This window comes from Rhinichthys klamathensis, unplaced genomic scaffold (assembly GCF_029890125.1).
Source record: "Rhinichthys klamathensis goyatoka isolate OS25496 unplaced genomic scaffold, OSU_Roscu_1.1 h1tg000050l_1, whole genome shotgun sequence".
NCBI lineage: Eukaryota > Metazoa > Chordata > Actinopteri > Cypriniformes > Leuciscidae > Rhinichthys > Rhinichthys klamathensis.
In genome coordinates this window covers 2,131,951-2,152,249 of record NW_026606596.1, presented here as the reverse complement: position 1 = coordinate 2,152,249, position 20,299 = coordinate 2,131,951, and the positions used below count along the sequence as shown (strand labels likewise).

At 39.5% G+C, this 20,299-nt stretch overlaps 1 protein-coding gene across 5 annotated transcripts in view; it reads right to left on the bottom strand.

The window, feature by feature from the left end:
• Nucleotides 1-20,299, bottom strand: part of grik1a (glutamate receptor, ionotropic, kainate 1a) — an 88,279-nt gene that overhangs the window by 51,246 nt on the left and 16,734 nt on the right. For all 5 annotated transcript variants that reach the window (XM_056247716.1, XM_056247718.1, XM_056247719.1 and 2 more), the window contains exons 2-3: nucleotides 2,780-2,947; nucleotides 2,314-2,571 (exon numbers count right to left, since the gene is read on the bottom strand). In XM_056247716.1, coding sequence (XP_056103691.1) covers nucleotides 2,314-2,571; nucleotides 2,780-2,947 — 426 coding nt within the window. The remainder of the gene's footprint in view (nucleotides 1-2,313; nucleotides 2,572-2,779; nucleotides 2,948-20,299) is intronic.

The window sequence follows — 20,299 nt, the reverse complement described above, 5'->3', positions numbered from 1 at the left end:
TTTTTTTACCTTTGATGCATGTTGTAAACATGTTGTAGGAGACTCCACAACAACATTAGGAAACTTTAAAATAGCATAATAGGGGCACTTTAAGTTTTGAAGGTCTCCTACAATAGGTTTACATTAGGGCCGGGACTTTAACGCGTTAATTAAGATTAATTAATTACAGACTTTAACGCGTTAATTTACACAAAAAATAATTTTAATCGCACTAATTTTGCACCGCGGAACGTTTCTCACTGGATGAGTTTCGGTGGACCGATTATACTGGAGCACCAACTAGCGTTCATGATGAAGAAGCTGACGAGATTGCTTGCTTCATAGATCGCCTAGATCGCTTTGGTTGGCCCCGTGGATGGGAAATTTTGTTATAAAAACGGATGGAAGCGTCGATAAGAGCATGGTTGTGTGCAAAGTTATGCAACAAGGAATTCGCTATTGCTATTAGTGTAGCTATTGCTACATTTAATGGCAAAAATTGAACTGGTCTGCTGGACTTGGTTTGACAAAAATAAACAATATGTTGTTGATTAAGCTTATGTATTGTCATTATTCAATGGTATACTAAAAATCCATGTGAAAAAAATTACTTCTCACTCTTCTCAGGTCAAATATTTATGCAATTAAAATGCGATTAATTTCGATTAATTTATTACAAAGCCTCTAATTAATTAGATTAATTTTTTTAATCGAGACCCGGCCCTAGTTTACATGCATTGCAGCATCACCTTTTTTTCTCTGTGTCTGAAACAGTTCGATCAAGGATTTGGTCTCTCTAAACCAACCAATCCAATAGCCTACTGTGCTCTGATTGGTCAGATGGCTCAGTCTGTTGTGATGGGTCTACCGCTTACAGCGAGTGTCGGAATCAAAACTCCATTACCATATCTGAATTTCAGCTCCGGAGGCTTCCTCGGCACCTGATACAGAGTAATACAAACAATAACTGTGGCGTTGGTTTTACCGTATCAATCTCATCCTTTGAAAGTCCTCGCAAAGTGGATTTGCTTTTGTAGCACAGAAAACAGCGTCTCTTCGACATGTCACGAACGACGTCACGTCTCTTCGACAACACAAACCAAAATCTTTCAGGCCTCAGCTACAACTACAGTGTATGAGGGCGGGTCAAAGTAGACGTTGTTCGCAGGCAGCCAATGAAGACCATAGGCTGGCATTTTGTAATTTTTTTTATTAGTTTCTGGCAGTTCAGAATCGGTTCTTTGTTTTAGGAAACAATAAATACAAATTTCTAGCATGAAACTCTAGATGGTGCAGGGCCAGGCTGATAAGTCCTTAACTAAATTTGGTAGCGATTGCATCGTCATCTACAGTACATAGCGCAGCTGATTGGTTGCTGTTGCATCAGCGGCCAATGAGCTGTGGCTCCACACTTAAATACCAGTAGTGTTGCTGTTAGCAGTTGCAGCGTGCTTTCAGAAACCCTCCACCTTCCCCAGCTCCACCTGTATAGATCTGCTACGGGGGTTAATTAATGTATGCTACATGTGCAGCAGCATGTCTTACATGCTCACAGCAATGTCTGTGAATGTATTGGCAGTAACAAGTCTCTGTACTTGCTCTGCAGCAGCAGCAGCAGCGTTGCAGATCTATTCCGCCAAGACCAAATGCATTAACATTGCCATATCCATTACCATGCCAATCTTTTAGAGAGTTGTTCATGACAGAACATGACATTTATCATGCATTTCAATCTTTGAAACTTTGCAGAAGTTTGTCTGTGTGTCTCTCCTTTCAATTGGCTGTTACCGAACCAGTTACAGAACTGTTAATTGACATAAAAATACTATATCTAACATTAACAGAATAGAAAACTTCTTATATTAAAAAATTGTAAGTAGACACACAAAATTCTAAAATTCATGAGGGGATCCCTGCTGAAAAGACCAGTTTAAACCACAAGGCATTTGCAAACTGGTTTATGCGGGTTTCATATTGGTTTATACTTGTTCACCAACAAAACTTGACCAGCATCGCCTGAAGGGTATACCAGTTTTCCGTGCTTGGGAACCAGCATTCAAAACATATGGTGATAAGCAATGCTGGGGTTACTGTTGAATTCAGTTTGAATTCCCATTTGTTTTAAAAATAATAGAATGTAAATATATGTGGACATCAATCACTCTTTCCAGCAAAAAATATGATTTCAGTATACATGTTGTGGCCTGCAGTGTCCCATTTTAAAGCACAAAGCTGTGAAGATCCCATTGAAGATCACAAAACCTCAAAAAGCACATTGAGCTGCCCTTCAAATATCCCTTTGTCTCCCCTTTCTAAACAATAACTGTCACTCACCTGTGCTGTCTTCATAAACCACAGTAACAGACTTCCATTTGTAGAAAATGACAATGTCCAGGATAGCCCTGCTTATGGAGGTGTACTCAGGGTAGAGGTTAATGTAAAAATTGTCTTTATTGTCCACAGATGGGTGTTTCCAGCGTGTCTGGATGTGTGGCACCTCTAGAGCATTGCAAATGGATTGGACGGCACTGACCGAGGAGCTGTGAGAGGGGCCGAAGACCGCCGCAACCCCCAGGGCCAGCTGGTCACATACTGAGAGAAGAAAAATGGAGAGAGAGAACAGACAGGGAAAGAAAAACAGGTGACATGAGAAAATGTATATTAGAAACAGAGAAGAGAACAGAACAAAGCATGTACATAATAAAAGCAATAGTCTGGCCTTTATATTTCTACTTAGCAAATTTCAAAGAATAAAATAGTAAAATAAATTCAAAATTAAATCAATCAAAAAAAGTCATACCCCTTCGGGAGGCTTCAAAGCTGTCAAAGAGGTTAACTCTCTGGATGTCGTAGGTCAACGTGGTGTTTGGCATCAAGGTTCTGTTTCGGTTGATACTTGTAACAGCAAATTTAAAGGCGAGTTCATCCATACTGACGGGTTCATTCTCCCGCGTCTCAAAGATTCCCCCTTTAACCAAAATAAACAGGGCTGAGCAACAAGTAAGTAAGGAGTCTAGTTAAAACAGAGCCTAGTTAAATTTACAAATAAAATTTAAATTAGTCTCCAGGTAATGGATTTATCCCAGTTCCACACTAATTCAAAAGCAGTTACAAACAATAGTTCCAAGCTAATGCTGAATATAAATCAATTTCAAGTTCATTCTAAAGCATAGGCCTGCTAAAAAAGCACAATCTAGTTTTTGTTAGTTCCTTAAAAACACATTTAAAAACCAGTGTCTAGCTAAACGTACAAAAATAAATAAATAAATAAAACCAGTGCCCTGGAAATATACATTTCAGGTCCATACTAATTTAAAAACAGTTATAAACAATAGTGCCAAGCTAATGTTAAATACAAATCAAATCCAAGTTAATGATAAAGTATATTGAAAAAATTTAGTCCAGCTCTTGAAACTCTGGATGTAGGCTGATAAGTCCTTAACTCGATCTGCTTGGAAGGAAGGAAATTATTTTATTTGAAACAGGGACAATGCACAATAAACATTAAACTTGTTAAACAAGAGAATATGTCTTGGGCCAGGTTGTAGCAACATTTGCTAATTTGCACCTGTAGTCCCTGGGCAGGAATCTTGCAATCATATCATTCTCTATAGGCCACAGCTGATTGGTTCCAGCTGTATCAGTAGCCAATGAGCTCGCAGCTCAACCTGTTACTTGGTCAGCATGTACTGTAGCAGTTGCAGCACGCTTTCATAAACCCCGTACCTTCCCCAGCTCCACCTGTATAGACCTTCTACAGGTAATTCATGTATGCTATATTGTACTGCAGCAGCATGTCTTACTTGCTCACAGCAGCATGTCATATACACTCACCTAAAGGATTATTAGGAACACCATACTAATACTGTGTTTGACCCCCTTTCGCCTTCAGAACTGCCTTAATTCTACGTGGCATTGATTCAACAAGGTGCTGAAAGCATTCTTTAGAAATGTTGGCCCATATTGATAGGATAGCATCGTGCAGTTGATGGAGATTTGTGGGAAGTGGAAGTTGCCATCAGAGGATGGGTACATGGTGGCCATAAAGGGATGGACATGGTCAGAAACAATGCTCAGGTAGGCCGTGGCATTTAAACGATGCCCAATTGGCACTAAGGGGCCTAAAGTGTGCCAAGAAAACATCCCCCACACCATTACACCACCACCACCAGCCTGCACAATGGTAACAAGGCATGATGGATCCATGTTCTCATTCTGTTTACGCCAAATTCTGACTCTACCATCTGAATGTCTCAACAGAATTCGAGACTCATTTTTTTTTTTTTTTTTTAGAGAGAGAGACATCTTTATTCACATACATACTAATGCCAAGAACAAAGAAGATGATCAAGTATGTGAACTGGTCCCCAAAGAAGCTCTAAAGCTTATACTCGGGGGCCATAGCAATCAAAGTAAAAAAAGTAAAAAACAAACAAAAACAAACAAAAAAAAAACGATCGCAGATGTGTGACCATACATAGAAAATATTTCATACAACATTCGTACAACAAATAATAGGGGATCCCATTTCACAAGTACAGTTTTTCTTCACAGTGTACCATGAGATTATAAAATTAATACTGACATACATACAAAGTAAGAGATAATACATACTTCAAGAAAATGAATACAGACTCAATAATTGTTTTTTGAGTTTTTGTTTAAAATAAAGAAAAGAACTTGAATTTTTTAAGTTTTCATCCAGGTCGTTCCAAATCCGCGGTCCCCGGCACACCACACTCATACCAGTGCTTTTTAATCTCCGTTTTTTTCCAGTAATAATGTGCTTATTTCTAGTGAGGAAAGTGTGCCGGGGATAGCGAATAGGAACAAGTTCACACAGCCTACCATTTAGTCCATTGACCACCTGGTACATAGTACATGCATTATGAAATTTATTGTGTTCACTTAGTCTTAAAATACCATACCTAAGAAACATAGAGCAAGTTGGAGCATTAAAATCAGCCCATGAAATGGCACGAATAATTTTTTTTTGCAAAATTTCTAACTTTCTTAGGTAAGTACAGTAAGTGTTGCACCATATGATATTGCAGTAGTTTAAATGAGGTTCAAAGAGGGTTTTATAAAGAGTGATTAATGTTGCACGAGGAAACAGATATCTAAGCTTAAAGAACAGACCAACATACTTTGATAGCTTTTTAATAAGGTATTCAATATGGTGTTTAAAGTTTAGGTGATCATCTATAAAGACACCCAAGAATTTAGTCGTCTTTACTCTCTGTAGTTCCTCTCCCTCTATTTTAATCTGTAGATTTAAATCATCAAGTTTAAGTTGTTTTTTATTTGAACAAAATATTATGTAGTTAGTTTTACTAGTATTTATAGACAATTTATTTACTTTAAACCAACTGTCAACATTTTGAAGCTCTTTGTTAAGTAATTGTTGAAGTTCAAATTCATTTTTATGTGATAAAAACAAATTAGTGTCATCTGCAAAAATTACTTTATGCAGAATCTTTGATGAGTTTTCCAGATCATTAATGTAAATAATAAAGAGGAGAGGACCTAATATGGATCCTTGTGGAACACCACATTGAACATATTTGTTTTCTGAAGTCTGTTCGCGTATAGTTACATATTGTTGCCTCTGATATAAATAACTCTTGAACCAATTAAGAGATTGACCTCTAATTCCATAATGGTGCAATTTATACAATAATATGGAAAAATCAATAGTATCGAAGGCCTTTGAAAGGTCTAAGAATATTCCGATACCATATTCCCCCTTTTCTATGGCATCATTGATCTTTTCAGTAAGATCAAGGATTGCCATACTGGTGGTATGTTTTTTCCTAAAGCCATACTGGGATGGATTAAGTATATTCAATGTATTGAGATAATTAATCAATCTATTATACACTACTCTTTCCAGTATTTTGGAAAGACTTGGTAAGATGGATATGGGACGATAATTTTTTATTTCATTTTTGTCACCAGTTTTGTAAATCGGAATTATTTTTGCAATTTTTGTCATTCTGGGGACAATTCCTGTAAGCAGTGAGAGATTAATGCAATGTGAAAGTGGTTCAATTATTTCATTCGCAATACCTTTTAATATTTTGTTACTAATTTCATCTTCTCCAGCAGAATTTGAGCTCTTCAGAGCCATTATGATATTATATAATTCTGTGGCATCAGTAGGCTTTAGGAAGAAGGAGTTTGGATAATTGCCTGTCATATATTGTTGGTAAGTGTTACGATTTGTGTGTGGTTGTGAAATGTTTTTTGAAAGATTTGTCCCAATCGATACAAAATAATTATTAAAATCATTTGCAAGATCAATATTATTTATTGTGTCTGGGAGCACGGTATCTTTATGGCCCTTATTCAAAACATTATTCAGCACTTTCCATGATTTCTTAGAGTCTCCCTGCACAGTTTGTATAAGTTCAGAATAATAACTAGATTTACTTTTTCGAATTATATGTGTCAATTTATTCTTATAAGCATTATATTTAATTTTATTCTCTATATTTGGTTTTTTAACATATATTTGGTAGAGTTTATTTTTTTGTTTAATAGAGTTCAAAATTGCACTTGTTAGCCAGGGTTTGTGTTCTGCCCTTCTACGTGTGACATTTTTAATAGGAATAATGGAACGAATAGAATTAGTTATTTCATTTACCAAAGAAGCATATGCAGTATCAGGATTGCCGGAACAATAAACAGTACCCCATGCTTTAGTATGCAAACTTTCCTTAAGCTGATACATTGTTCTATCGTTTACTACTCTAATTTTTACCGGATGACATGACGGTAGGGATTTATAATCAAATTTAAAATACATCAATATTGGATAATGGTCAGATATATCAGAGAGTAATACTCCTGATTCAAGCTTGACATTTCGTACATTTGTAACAATATTGTCTATGACAGTTTTAGAAATATTTGTGACTCTGGTAAAGATATTTATAGTTGGAAAAAAAGAGGAGGAGTATAGTGTATTAATGAAATCATTTTTGACTGCATCGTTCTTGGCGACATCAATATTGAAGTCTCCAAGGAGGACGCAGTCTTTATTTAATTTATTTAAATATAATAAAGTTTCTTCAAGTTTACTATTGAAAACATTTAAATCAGAATCTGGAGGACGGTAAATCACACCCACAATAATGTTTTTGCCTTTATCCTTTTTTATCTCAATAAAAAGAGAGTCTGTATGATTATCATTTACAGCAAGATCGCAAACATCGACATGAATGTTCGAACGTACATAGAGGCATACCCCACCACCAAGTCTACCTACTCTGTCCTTATGAAACAATTTATAGTCTTCAATGTTTAAGGCATCTATGTACGATTTATCATTTAGCCACGTCTCACTACAACCAATTACACTAAAGCAACATTCAGTATTTAGGAGTAGGGAGACAAGCTCATCATAATGTTTATTCAAGCTTCTTATGTTTAAGTGCAGGAATGAAAAGTTATTTGCTATATTCAGACATTTTACGTGCTCAGGGTCATAATATTTACAAGTTATGTTATTTTCAACGTCAATACAGTGATGCATGTCATCTCCATCGTATGTCAAATCTTCAAATCCCATAGATAATAAAACAAAAAAGCATTTCCCCCAAAACTCACAAAGCAATCCAGACACACACACACACACACACACATACGCGGCCACAACAACACAGACATACAGGACAAAACAAATGAATAAAACCTTTTTGCGAAAGGCATTTAAGTGACTAAAGAATAAGCAAAAAAGAAAACGAAAAACAGAAGAAAAAAACAACAACAAAGAAAAAAAGCGTTCCAAGCACCCGCCCATCTTTACATCCTTATGATATATAATTGGCTATATATCATATGTTAATATTTACATTTCAGTCAGCCAAACAAACAAAATATTAAATCAGCGGCTTTCCATCCACATTAACATAATAGACTATTTTGATTAGTAGGATTAAACCTTTGAGTATTTTCATGAGTCAATCACATTGTCCTTTGCATGAGGAGAGGCAATAGCCTACTGTTTATCCGTGATGTTAAAATAAGGTAGTCCTCCCGGGTTCACGCATGGGAGAATATATATCACGCAAAACAGATCCTACCTTTCCAGCAGAGACACCCCCCTTCTGTTCGTCTAAATCCATAAATAAGAGAGATCTGATCCAAAAGGTGTTCAGCTAGTCCTTAAGTTTAGTCAAATATTCACGTGCTTCAGCTGGGCTTCTAAATGAGCGGTGAATTCCTCCATGTGTCAGGCACAGAATTGCAGGAAACTTCATGTTGAATCTGATATTCTTGTTGATCAGCGCCTCGCACACCTCATTGAAACCCCGGCGTTGTTCACGAACAGCTGGGGATAAGTCTTGGTAAATGAGCAATTTTTTATTCTCAAGCATCAGTGACCCCTTAGCTTTCACAGCACGCATGATCTTATCTTTGTCGCTGGGATTGTGTAATTTTATAATCATTGCTCGCGGTCTATCATCCTGCTTGGGTCCGACACGGTGAGCCCGATCAATCTTCACCCTGTCCTTGCCAGTCTGGAGGCCCAGTAGTTTCGGGAACATAGATTCTAGGAATATTTTCGGGTCAGTCCCTTCAATTCCTTCTTTCAAATTTAAGATTTTGAGGTTGTCCCGACGACTTCGACTTTCCAGATCGATCACTTTATCATTTGCTGTTTTCAACTGTGTTTCCATTGCAGCCACTTTAGTTTGTAGTATCTTGACGGAATCTTCCACAGTTGAAATCCGCTCTTCTGCTAATTGGAGTCTCTGCTCATTTTGTTCCACAACAATTGTGAGTTTATCAGTAATTTTTTTTAGCTTGTCGTCCATTAATGTAGAAATTACTTCAGTTAATTCCGCAATCAAGACAGCGTTGTCAGCCCTCGCTGTACCCATGCTTTGTTCCTGAAGCGACACGGTAACTTTTCCTTTCAGCTTTTTCTTCTCTCCTCTCGTGATATTAGGAGCGTCCATACGCTATATTGTTATTTTAGACTATATTTCCACTATAAGTGCCAACTAAATATCATTAAAGCGCAGTTTTTATTCTACAGACGAGCAGGTGCGTCAGGAGTGTTCACCTAATCCGCCATCTTGTTTCTATCATCATTTTGCTCATCAGACCAGGCAACATTTTTCCAGTCTTCAACTGTCCAATTTTGGTGAGCTCTTGCAAATTGTAGCCTCTTTTTCCTATTTGTAGTGGAGATGAGTGGTACCCGGTGGGGTCTTCTGGTGTTGTAGCCCATCCGCCTCAAGGTTGTGCGTGTTGTGGCTTCACAAATGCTTTGCTGAATACCTCGGTTGTAACGAGTGGTTATTTCAGTCAAAGTTGCTCTTCTATCAGCTTGAATCAGTCGGGCCATTCTCCTCTGTCCTCTAGCATCAACAAGGCATTTTCGCCCATAGGACTGCCGCATACTGGATGTTTTTCCCTTTTCACACCATTCTTTGTAAACCATAGAAATGATTGTGCGTGAAAATCCCAGTAACTGAGCAGATTGTGAAATACTCAGACCGGCCCGTCTGGCACCAACAACCATGCCACGCTCAAAATTGCTTAAATCACCTTTCTTTCCCATTCTGACATTCAGTTTGGAGTTCAGGAGATTGTCTTGACCAAGACCACACCCCTAAATGCATTGAAGCAACTGCCATGTGATTGGTTGATTAGATAATTGCATTAATGAGAAATTGAACAGGTGTTCCTAATATTCCTTTAGGTGAGTGTGTATGTATTAGTTTTTGGAGCATAATATTTTTGCAGCATATAATTGCAGCAGCAGCAGCATCAATAACAGCAGCAGTGTAGCAGATCTATTCCGCCAAGACCAAACATATTAACATTGTCATATCCATTACCAACACTCTGAGAGTAGTCATGATAGATAGATATTTAAAACCATCTGTTAGATACCCATTTAGACAAAATTAACCTTCCCAAAAATTACCCATCCAAGCACATCCCAGCAAAAGTTGTCTAAAAAAGGCTAATGCACACATTTATTTTGACAAATCATATTTTTGTCCTGTCTGTTTACACTTATCAAAGATATAACTTCACTATTTTTACATTATCTTGCCAAGATGTGCCTTTAAACAAAGAGTTCACCTTTAGTGAAAAAAAACTATATGAATAAGAAATGGTACAACGATGTTAAAGGACAACTCCGGTGCAAAATGAACCTCGGGTGTAATAACACATTGGTACAGACTAAATCGTTCCCTGAGATTTGTTTTCATGATAATCGAATGTAAAGAGTTTTATCTCTAAAAACAGTTTAGCTTATAACGCTAGTATATTGGGCATCGAGTAAGCAAAAAGAGATCGCTAGTTAATACCATTAACAAGGCTCAAATTAGCCCCACACTAACACGGCAGCATAATGAGTGTCCTTACATGCAAACCGAAGCATTGAGAACTTTGTAAGTGTATAGACAGTTTAATAAGAAGATACTTTACACAGACAGTACAGTTAGCGCATACAGACAGCAGCCATCTTGGAAAACAGTCTCGATCAGTCAAACCACGAACACGGTGATACGTGAGCTGAACTGTGACTTGGAATCTCATATGGTCCGTTGTTTCCGGAAGAAAGCACTGAGCGCATAAGAGAAGCACTGAACGCAACAGAGAAAATAAAAAAATAAATATAATTTATCTTATCTTCAATATCTACACGTACTGTTCGCTCACCTTCGTGGTTCGATTGATCGAGACTGTTTTCCAAGATGGCTGCTGTCTGTATGCGCTAACTGTACTGTCTGTGTAAAGTATCTTCTTATTAAACTGTCTATACACTTACAAAGTTCTCAATGCTTCGGTTTGCATGTAAGGACACTCATTATGCTGCCGTGTTAGTGTGGGGCTAATTTGAGCCTTGTTAATGGTATTAACTAGCGATCTCTTTTTGCTTACTCGATGCCCAATATACTAGCGTTATAAGCTAAACTGTTTTTAGAGATAAAACTCTTTATATTCGATTATCATGAAAACAAATCTCAGGGAACGATTTAGTCTGTACCAATGTGTTATTACACCCGAGGTTCATTTTGCGCCGGAGTTGTCCTTTAAGACACATGTAAAGAATATACGATTTGGCTCAGGTATAGTCAATGGTATTTTCAAACAGCTGACAAAGTTCATAGTCTGTTCTAGATCATTTTTTTCCCATCCAGACCACATTGACGCTTGGCACACGTTGACAATTTAGGATTGCAAATTGAAGATCCAGGCAGAAGTCTTGCTGGACTGCTCTGTATTAACATCCCTTGAGTGATGGACACTTTTCAAAAATAAGTTATGCAGCCTTTGAGTATTTTTCAATTAAAGGAGCTGTATGTAAGAAATGTATTTCAATTAATGATAAAATGGCCCTGATGTGTCTCTAGACATTAAGAGATCATGTTCATTTTAAATACTTATATCACTTACAACAGTAGTACGGCCACGATATTGTCATTTAAAAAGTAAAGTTGCAGCCCTCAACTGATGTTGATGTTGTCATCTTGTGTTTTGGCCAGAAGCCCCACCCTCCACCTATCTACCAATCACGAAGTCAGTAGTGTTTCGGCATCCGGGTTGCCAGCTCTGCTCTAGTTGAAAGCTCCTTGTAGCAGCCTATGTTCCTGCTGGATCCTGCAGCCGATCTGGCAACCTCGAGTCAGGGGGGAGGGGGAGGGGATACACCGCTCTACAGTAATTTGAAAGTGATTGCAGTACCAGTTTTGGCCACAATCTTACATACAGCTCCTTTAAGTAAACATCATCAGTAAACAGTCTATAATAAAATGAAGAACAAAGAAATCAATTACAAGCAAAATAACAAAGAGTGTGAGTTTTTAAGTATATCTAACTGTAGAGGATTATTAAAGTTACAAAAGCAGTGAGCTTTTCTTGTCAATGTTGCTGTTTGATTATTATTAAGAACATAAAAGAGAGTGACATGAATGCATTATCTTAATAATTCATAAAAAAAGACAGAGTACAATAGCTGTTTTACTTCTGCTCTTGAATAATTCCAAGTCTGATATGATGCATCTAAATGTTAATACCAAGTATGTGATATAATTCGCTAAAGAGGTTACACCAGGTCATTCAGCAATTCCATAACATTTAGACAATCTGAAATGGCAAATCATGCAGATGTAGCTGCTTAAGAAATTTGGACTAATTGGCCAACACTGCATTTGACCTTTAACACGCCATTTTTAAATCACTTCCCTTGCTGGCAATGAAGCTTATTCTCACAATTGCATGAGGTTAATCAACATCATCTCTTCTCAATGATCATATGCAAATCACACAATCATCGAGATCAAAACATATTGTTCACACCTGAATCAGCAAATAATCATGATCAAAACATCAAACTTTGTTACTGAATATGCCAATCAAGAATCTATTTAACTTGGTAGGGTGCAAAGTCAACATTGCGTAAATGACTAAGTGGCCAAGACTTGCATTGGAGTGTATCTCCACAATTATGCATGAACATCTGTTACTAAGAGCATTGTCATGACACATTATTAGTAATGCTGGAGATACTAAAACTACACAACATGCAAATACAATGCACGGTGAGATCCGCATGGAGGACATCCACCTGAGATCGGGCTCTATTCATAGACGGCCAGCAAACAGGTCTCAGCAGGAAATAATGGGCCATTAACTCACCAATAAACAGCCAACCTCCAACAGTGAAAGTGACAGATTGGCTCTTTAATGAAAAGACTGTGAATGAAGATAAGAGTAATTAAATGGAAATGTTCATGTGTGTGAGATGAAGCTCATCAGAGTAAAGATACGAGCTTCTACCAAACCCGGTCTCAGTGGCTTGTTTTGGCTTTTTGAAAGCTGAGTTGGAATGAGCAAAGCCAGAAAGTCCTGCTGTGGATAACACTGTCTGATGTTCAGATAGTCCCTCGAGGAAAGAGCGCAGACTGAGCACTACACACAGGGAGCAAGGAGAGGAGATTTCGTCTGTGAAAAACTGATTGCTTTCATATAGAGAGAGATGGTCAGACTGTGTCCGATTGGAAGGCTGGAGATGAAAATAAAGCCTAAAGCTTTTCTAGAAGAGCCAGATGCACTAACATGAAGGAGAGTTGATAACAATGAGTCTGGCAGCAAACAAGTCTCGGTTAGTTTTTGAGGAAGTATCGGATCTACGTTTTTGCTATGTTTATTTACTCTGACTATTTCAGCTAACTAAAAGGTCTGATCCCTCATTGATCTTTTATTACCTGGAAACACCAAATCAATCTACATTCAAATTTCCTTTAATTGGCATGTTAAGAGTCAGCCATTTGGAGCCAAAAAGATTTACAGTGTCTTTAAGACATAGCATTAGATTGGAGTGGAATGAAAAAGCAGACAGAGTGGCATATAGACACTTGTGTATGTGTATGTGTGCGTAGGCACAGTGATGGTTACTTGAGCATGCTTAATGCTTTATTTCTATTCATTGGAAAATGGTCCCCAAGGGATGTCCAAAGCCTCTGCGGCTCGCCTTGGAGACCGCAACTTTAATGAATTTCTTTTTCTATCATGTTTGTGCCATTAAATGCATTTTGACCTTGCAATAAACATTATAAGTTTAAGACTGAAGAAACTGGAAGAACTGGAAGAGAGGGATACTCTCTAAGAAAACAAAGGAAATTTACATTTGAACTCTCTTGCTATATTACCATCCCTATTCGAGACACGATCACACTTGAGTTGATCACCTCGCAATTTACACATCTTTGCCTTCAAACATCCCTACCTGAATTCACCCAAAAATCGATATGGTTTAATATGAACAATTATCATACAGTATTATACATGTTTGGTATCATTTGAAATGTCTCAGTGCGACTGGTACAAAGGTCTCATTCCCACAGAAGTAAACCAAAAAGGTAATAAGATGTGGAGAGTTTAGAGATATCTTATTAACTGCTGTGGGTGTGCCCCCATGTAAATCAACTTCTGTCCCCAGTAAGTCTGGGACGGTGTCGGTGATTAATGCAAATTCCCAATGTACCTGTAGTTCACATGAGTTCCATGTTTACATTTGAAAAGAGGTTTCTGCCTTGGTCTGAGTATTGAGGGAGATGCTGAAGAAGGCTCGTGGCGATTTGTAACTCAAATTAGCCCGTGATGCTGAGTATATGCAGGCACTCCACATTATGTATTTTATAATGTCAGGTTCGCATCTTCTCTCTTTATTCCAGAGCATTTGATGTTTTGTATTTGTTATCTTTGAACTGATTATGAAATTGGCATGGTATATTTACCTGACATAATAAATTGTTACATTTGATTTTATTCCGACTGACTCTGAAATTAGTCAGAAAGTAGATTAAACGGATTCGTATGTTACCGCAAGTTTCGCGTCAGATTAGTGACTACAATATTTGGCACTCATTCAAGTGTACGTGTTTTGCAAAGACAAGAAGTGAATTTCCGTTTAGGGCAGCAAAAGTGCTCCTTGACCAACCTAAATCTGGGTGTGTCTTACCTCTGTGGGAAACCACGGCATGGCCAATCCAAAGCTATTATAAGACAAGTAAAGTTGGTTCTTGACTTATATTTGTAGCCACATGTGGCCATACCTCTACTGAAGTAAACATTACTTTAATTTCAAGTGTATGCAATCACGGGGGCTATGCCAAAGTATCTTTGATTGTGTAAGCGTGAATGCGACCGATTTGGTGACCAAAACTGGCGAGCTTGTGATCGTGAGACCCACGTTAAACAAGGCGTGAGGACCTCTGAGCGACATAGCTTCCTAATATAAACGGGTAAAATATAAGTAGTAAAGAGTTAAATAGAACAATCAAATGTATTGCTAAACTATTATATAATTGACCAATAACCAATTGGCAATCTAACCTAAATTCGAGGTTGTGATAAAATGGAGTCAGATAAAAGCTTAAATGAAATTAAATTACTTTGTCACGCGGAAAGACAGTAACACGCAGGGACCTTCACCCGTTCTATCGGATGCCGCCTTTGGACTGATCTAGACGGGCTTACTAAGTTAGAAAGAAAGTTATAAGCTTTGGATCTATATGCTTGTACTTAGGAGTAGAGCTTTGCATATTTTTATGATTAATAAAAAAAAAAAAAAAAAAAAAAAAAAAAATTATTGTCTGTTATACATTATGTTCATTACAAAGTTTTAATTTATAAACGTTACACTATAAAACAAAAAAATATGTTAGTACACAGTTTGGAAGCAGGACAATTCAAATCACTAATTTATGAATTTTGATTAAGAAATACAAAACCACAAACTTAGTCTTAACTACCAATGAACACGCTACATGATTTTCAAAGTTGTTAAATCACTGTTCTTCCCACATTACATGACTGTCTGGGGTACCATTTATTCGCTTTTGTGTGCTCATTACATGATGGATTGGCAACAGGGGGACTGTCAGGGTTCTGTCACTTCTGTCTGGTTTTATCTTAGTGGGTGACTGACAAGAGCTCTTACATTCCCGGTTTGTAATGTGCTTGTGTTCTAGTTCTGTTTATTGTGAGCACATGGCTTGTCATGTGTTTCCCTTGTACCATGTGCTCTCCTATCTATTGTCTAGCCCCTTCCATCTTGTTATCTGATTGTTGGTTAATTTGTTCCACCTGTCCTGCTCGTTACCCTCCTTTGTTTGTTCCCCTATTTAGCCTCCCTGTGTTTGTAGTCCTGTGCTGGTTCGTTGTCAATGTTTCCTGTTTCCACGTGTTTCCTGGTTTTGCCTGAAGCCGTTCTTGCTTTATTCTGTATTATTTAATAAACATCACCTCAACCTGCTTTTGTATCCTCGTCTCCGTTCAACCATACCGTAACAGAACGAACCAGCCAAGTATGTGGAAACAGCGGGATGAGATTTTTCCTGCGGGAGAGAAGGGATCTGCTATCTCCTTATTGGACTATTTTGCTATGTGCGCTCATAGGACTGAGGAGACTGTGGGAGCCGGCGGTCGGGTGGGAGGAGGTAAGCCCAGGACTGCGACTGGCAGCTCATCTGGGACTCCGGCTCGGTCGCAATCTTTTGAAGGAACCCGCTTGGCCAGATTCTCGGGGACTCGTGGAGGCCATGGAGGGGGACATGGTTGTCGTGGGCACCAACATCGGTCCGCAGTCCAGTCGCCCTTTGGCCAGGTTCCTGTGCACGTGGTTCCGCCCAGCACAGTGCCTTCACCGCTGGTTCCGTCCAGCACAGTGCCTTCACCGCTGTTTCCGTCCAGCACAGTGCCTTCACCACTGGTTTTGTCCAGCACAGTGCCTTCACCGCTGGTCCCGTTCAGCCCTGCCGAGCCTGCCCTTCACGTCAGCCCTGCAGAGCCTGCGCTTCACGTCAACCCTGCCGGGCCTGGGCTTCACGTCCCGTCTGCTCAGCCAAGTCCGGTGTTCCGGGAGGACCTGACGTCAGGGGTCTCAGGTTCGGTGGTGGCCAAGGAGGCGGCAGCACCGCCGCGACCACATAAACGGCGGGGGAGGAGAACTACCCCGGAACCTATCATTCCCACCATCAGTCCTGCCATGGCCAAGAGAACGGTTCTGTCCTTCTATGCATTGGCCATGTTGCATGCATGGAAGAAGCACGTCACTTCTGCCGATCCAGAGACTGTTCACGTCACTTCTGCCGATCCAGAGACTGTTCACGTCACTTCTGCTGATCCAGAGACTGTTCACGTCACGTCTGCCAATCCAGAGACTGTTCCCGTCACGTCTGCCGATCCAGAGACTGTTCACGTCACGTCTGTCGATCCAGAGACTGTTCACGTCCCTTCCATCGAGCCAATGTCTCCGGACAAAATGGCCGCCACGCCTAAACCTGAGCCCTCAGCGAAGATGGCCGCCGCCACGCCTGAACCTGAGTCGGTGTCTGTTCCTGTGCCTGAGTCGGTGTCTGTTCCTGTGCCTGAGTCGGTGTCTGTTCCTGTGCCTGAGCCGGTGTCTGTCCCTCTCCCTGAGCCGGTGTCTGTCCCTGTCCCTGAGCTGGTGCCGGTGCCTGTCCCTGAGTGCCTGTCCCTGCGCCGTGGTCGCCCGCACGACCTTCTCCACCCTGGCCGCCCGATGGACTGTCGTCTCAGTCCTGGCCGCCCGATGGACTGTCGTCTCAGTCCTGGCCGCCCGATGGACTATCTGCTTCGCCATGGCCGCCTAAAGGGCCTGCTCCGCCCTGGTCACCTACACAGCCTGCACCACCCTGGACCTCAGCAGGGACTCCTGATAGGCCTGAACCTCCCTGGCTCAACCCTCCCGTCCCGTAATGTCAGGGTTCTGTCACTTCTGTCTGGTTTTATCTTAGTGGGTGACAGAGCTCTGACATTCCCGGTTTGTAATGTGCTTGTGTTCTAGTTCTGTTTATTGTGAGCACATGGTTTGTCATGTGTTTCCCTTGTGCCATGTGCTCTTCTGTCTATTGTCTAGCCCCTCCCATCTTGTTATCGGATTATTGGTTAATTTGTCCCACCTGTCCTGCTCGTTACCCTCCTTTGTTTGTTCCCCTATTTAGCCTCCCTGTGTTTGTAGTCATGTGCTGGTTCGTTGTCAATGTTTCCTGTTTCCTCGTGTTTCCTGGTTTTGCCTGAAGCCTTTCTTGTTTCTATAATATATAGTATGTACTATACTATACTATACTATACTATACTATACTGTATTTCTATAGTATGTACTATAATATAAATTCTGTAATGTAATATAAATGTGATCTAAAGTAATACAAATTCACAGTACTCATAAAAGAAAAACCCGGATGACCTCCTACTTCCGGTGAGATTCTGAAGTGTGATGGACACTTTACTATCCCTTGAGGATCCCATGAGGATTTATGAATGGCAGTGAAGAGATTCAACTGATTCTGGTAGGTCACATGATAATGACAGCATGGCGAATATAGTACGTCTGAATTACATTCATACTACACACATTCATACGGTAACACTTTATTTTAAGGTGCTTGTAATAAGCAGTAATTAACAGTTAATAAGACACTTATAAGACCTTATAAGATGCATATAAGATGCATATAAGCATTAACTAATGATAATAAATAAATAAAATTAAATAATACATTTCTCAAGTATCAATACATTGCACTTTTAGAACAGCCGAACAAACATAAATGGTAACACAAACTCCCAGTCCCTTAAAAATTGACCTTCCCAAGAGGGAGTAGTTTCCCTGATCTCTTCAGGGCCTGGACCTTTAATTAACACTTATATAAAGTGGTTAATGCTTATATGCATCTTATAAGGTCTTATAAGTGTCTTATTAACTGTTAATTACTGCTTATTACAAGCACCTTAAAATAAAGTGTTACCCATTCATACTATTTAGAACATGCTTTCTTAAGTGCTCGCGAAGTAAGCACTTATTCAAAATAAGTATCCACTCAAGAGAGTATGCAAGTGATGGACTCAGCCTATGTCTGATCTACAAACTATGTGTAACAAAAACCAAACACCACGAGAAGTGGTACAGGAAGTAATTAATAATAATAATTCATTACATTTATATAGCGCTTTTCTTGGCACTCAAAGCGCTTTACATAGAAGGGGGGATCTTCTCAACCACCACCAATGTGACTACAAACATGACTACAAACACAGGGAGGCTAAATAGGGGAACAAACAAAGGAGGGTAACGGCAGCCATATTGCGCCAGAACGCCCACCACACACCAGCTTACTGGTGGAGAGGAGACATAGTGATGAAGCCAATTGGTATATATGGGGATGATTAGGAGGCCATGATGTACAGAGGCCACTGGGCAAATTTGGCCAGGGTGCCGGGGTTACACCCCTACTCTTTCGAAAGACATCCTGGGATTTTTTGTGACCACAGAGAGTCAGGGCCTCGGTTTAACGTCTCATCCGAAGGACGGTGCTCTTTGACAGTATAGTGTCCCCGTCACCATACTGGGGCGTTAGGACCCACACAGACCACAGGGTGAGCGCCCCCTGCTGGCCTCACTAACCCCTCTTCCAGCAGCAACCTGGTTTTCTCAGGAGGTCTCCCATCCAGGTACTAACCAGGCTCAGCCCTGCTTAGCTTCAGTGGGCAACCAGTCTTGGGCTACAGGGTGATATGGCTGCTAAGTAAGGAAATAAACATGATCACGCACAAGACACAAGTTCAGCAAGACTGGATTTCTTCTTGTCAAAATGATAGCCCGCAAGAAGCCTGAGATCCAAGTTGTCTGTGCGCTGATTTCCAGGGGGGAATAAAATATGAAGAAGAGAATGGTTGCTTGCAGAAGCCCTGCTTTCTGATGTTCTGGTCTATGACTCCTTTCCCTGAACTTTCCCTTGCCCTGTCTCTTGCTCTCTCATTGGCTGTAGGTCGTCAGCATTTGTAATTTCCAGACAAAACACATTTCACACTGCAGACAGGTCAGAAAGGTCCAGATATTTAGCATTTGTAATGTAAAGAGTTACAGATAAGAATACAACTGTCAAACGTAAGTTACGCGCTAGAGAAAAACTCCTCTCAAACACATACTGTAAAACAAAACAAACACCTGACTTGAAAGGGACTCTTACGGAAAATAAGTATACTTCAAGTTCAAGTTACTTCAAGTATACTTTAGTAAAGTACAAATATATTTTTAAGTATACCTTATGTAGTAAGTATACTAATCAATGTACTAGAAGTATACTTGTAAGTGTACCGTACTGTTTCAATACTACTTGGGACTAAACTGGCCCCCTTTTTAGTGTATGAAAGTATACTTTTAAGTATACTTTAAATGTAACAGTAGTAAACTTTGAGTACACAACTAGTTTACAACTACATTTCTCATTTGTACTGCAACTATACTACAAGTGAACTTATAGGTATACTGATAGTTTACTAGTCAAATACTTGTTTAGTTTTTACGGCAAGTAGTCAAGTCAAGTCAAGTCAAATATATTTATATAGCGCTTTTCACAATACAGATTGTATCAAGCTGCTTCACAGTATCAATCAAAACAACTTAACAGTGTTTGTTTATTACTGGAAAAAGACATCCAAGTTTGGTAGAGCTGATCAGTGGTATGATGGGTCATTTAATTTGAATATCCCCAACTGAGCAAGCCAAAGGCAACAGTGGCAAGGAACCGAAAAACTCCATCAAGTGACCCGATGGTGTCCTAAAACTCCATCAGATGACCCAATGGAGAAAAAAAAAAAACCTTGGGAGAACCCAGGCTCAGTCGGGGCCAGTTCTCCTCTGGCGTTTATGATGTAGAGGCCGAATTTACAGTAACTGTAAGATAAAAAATTTATATGAATGCCTGGCTAAATAGATGCGTCTTTAGTCTAGTTTTAAACTGGGAGAATGAGTCTGAGC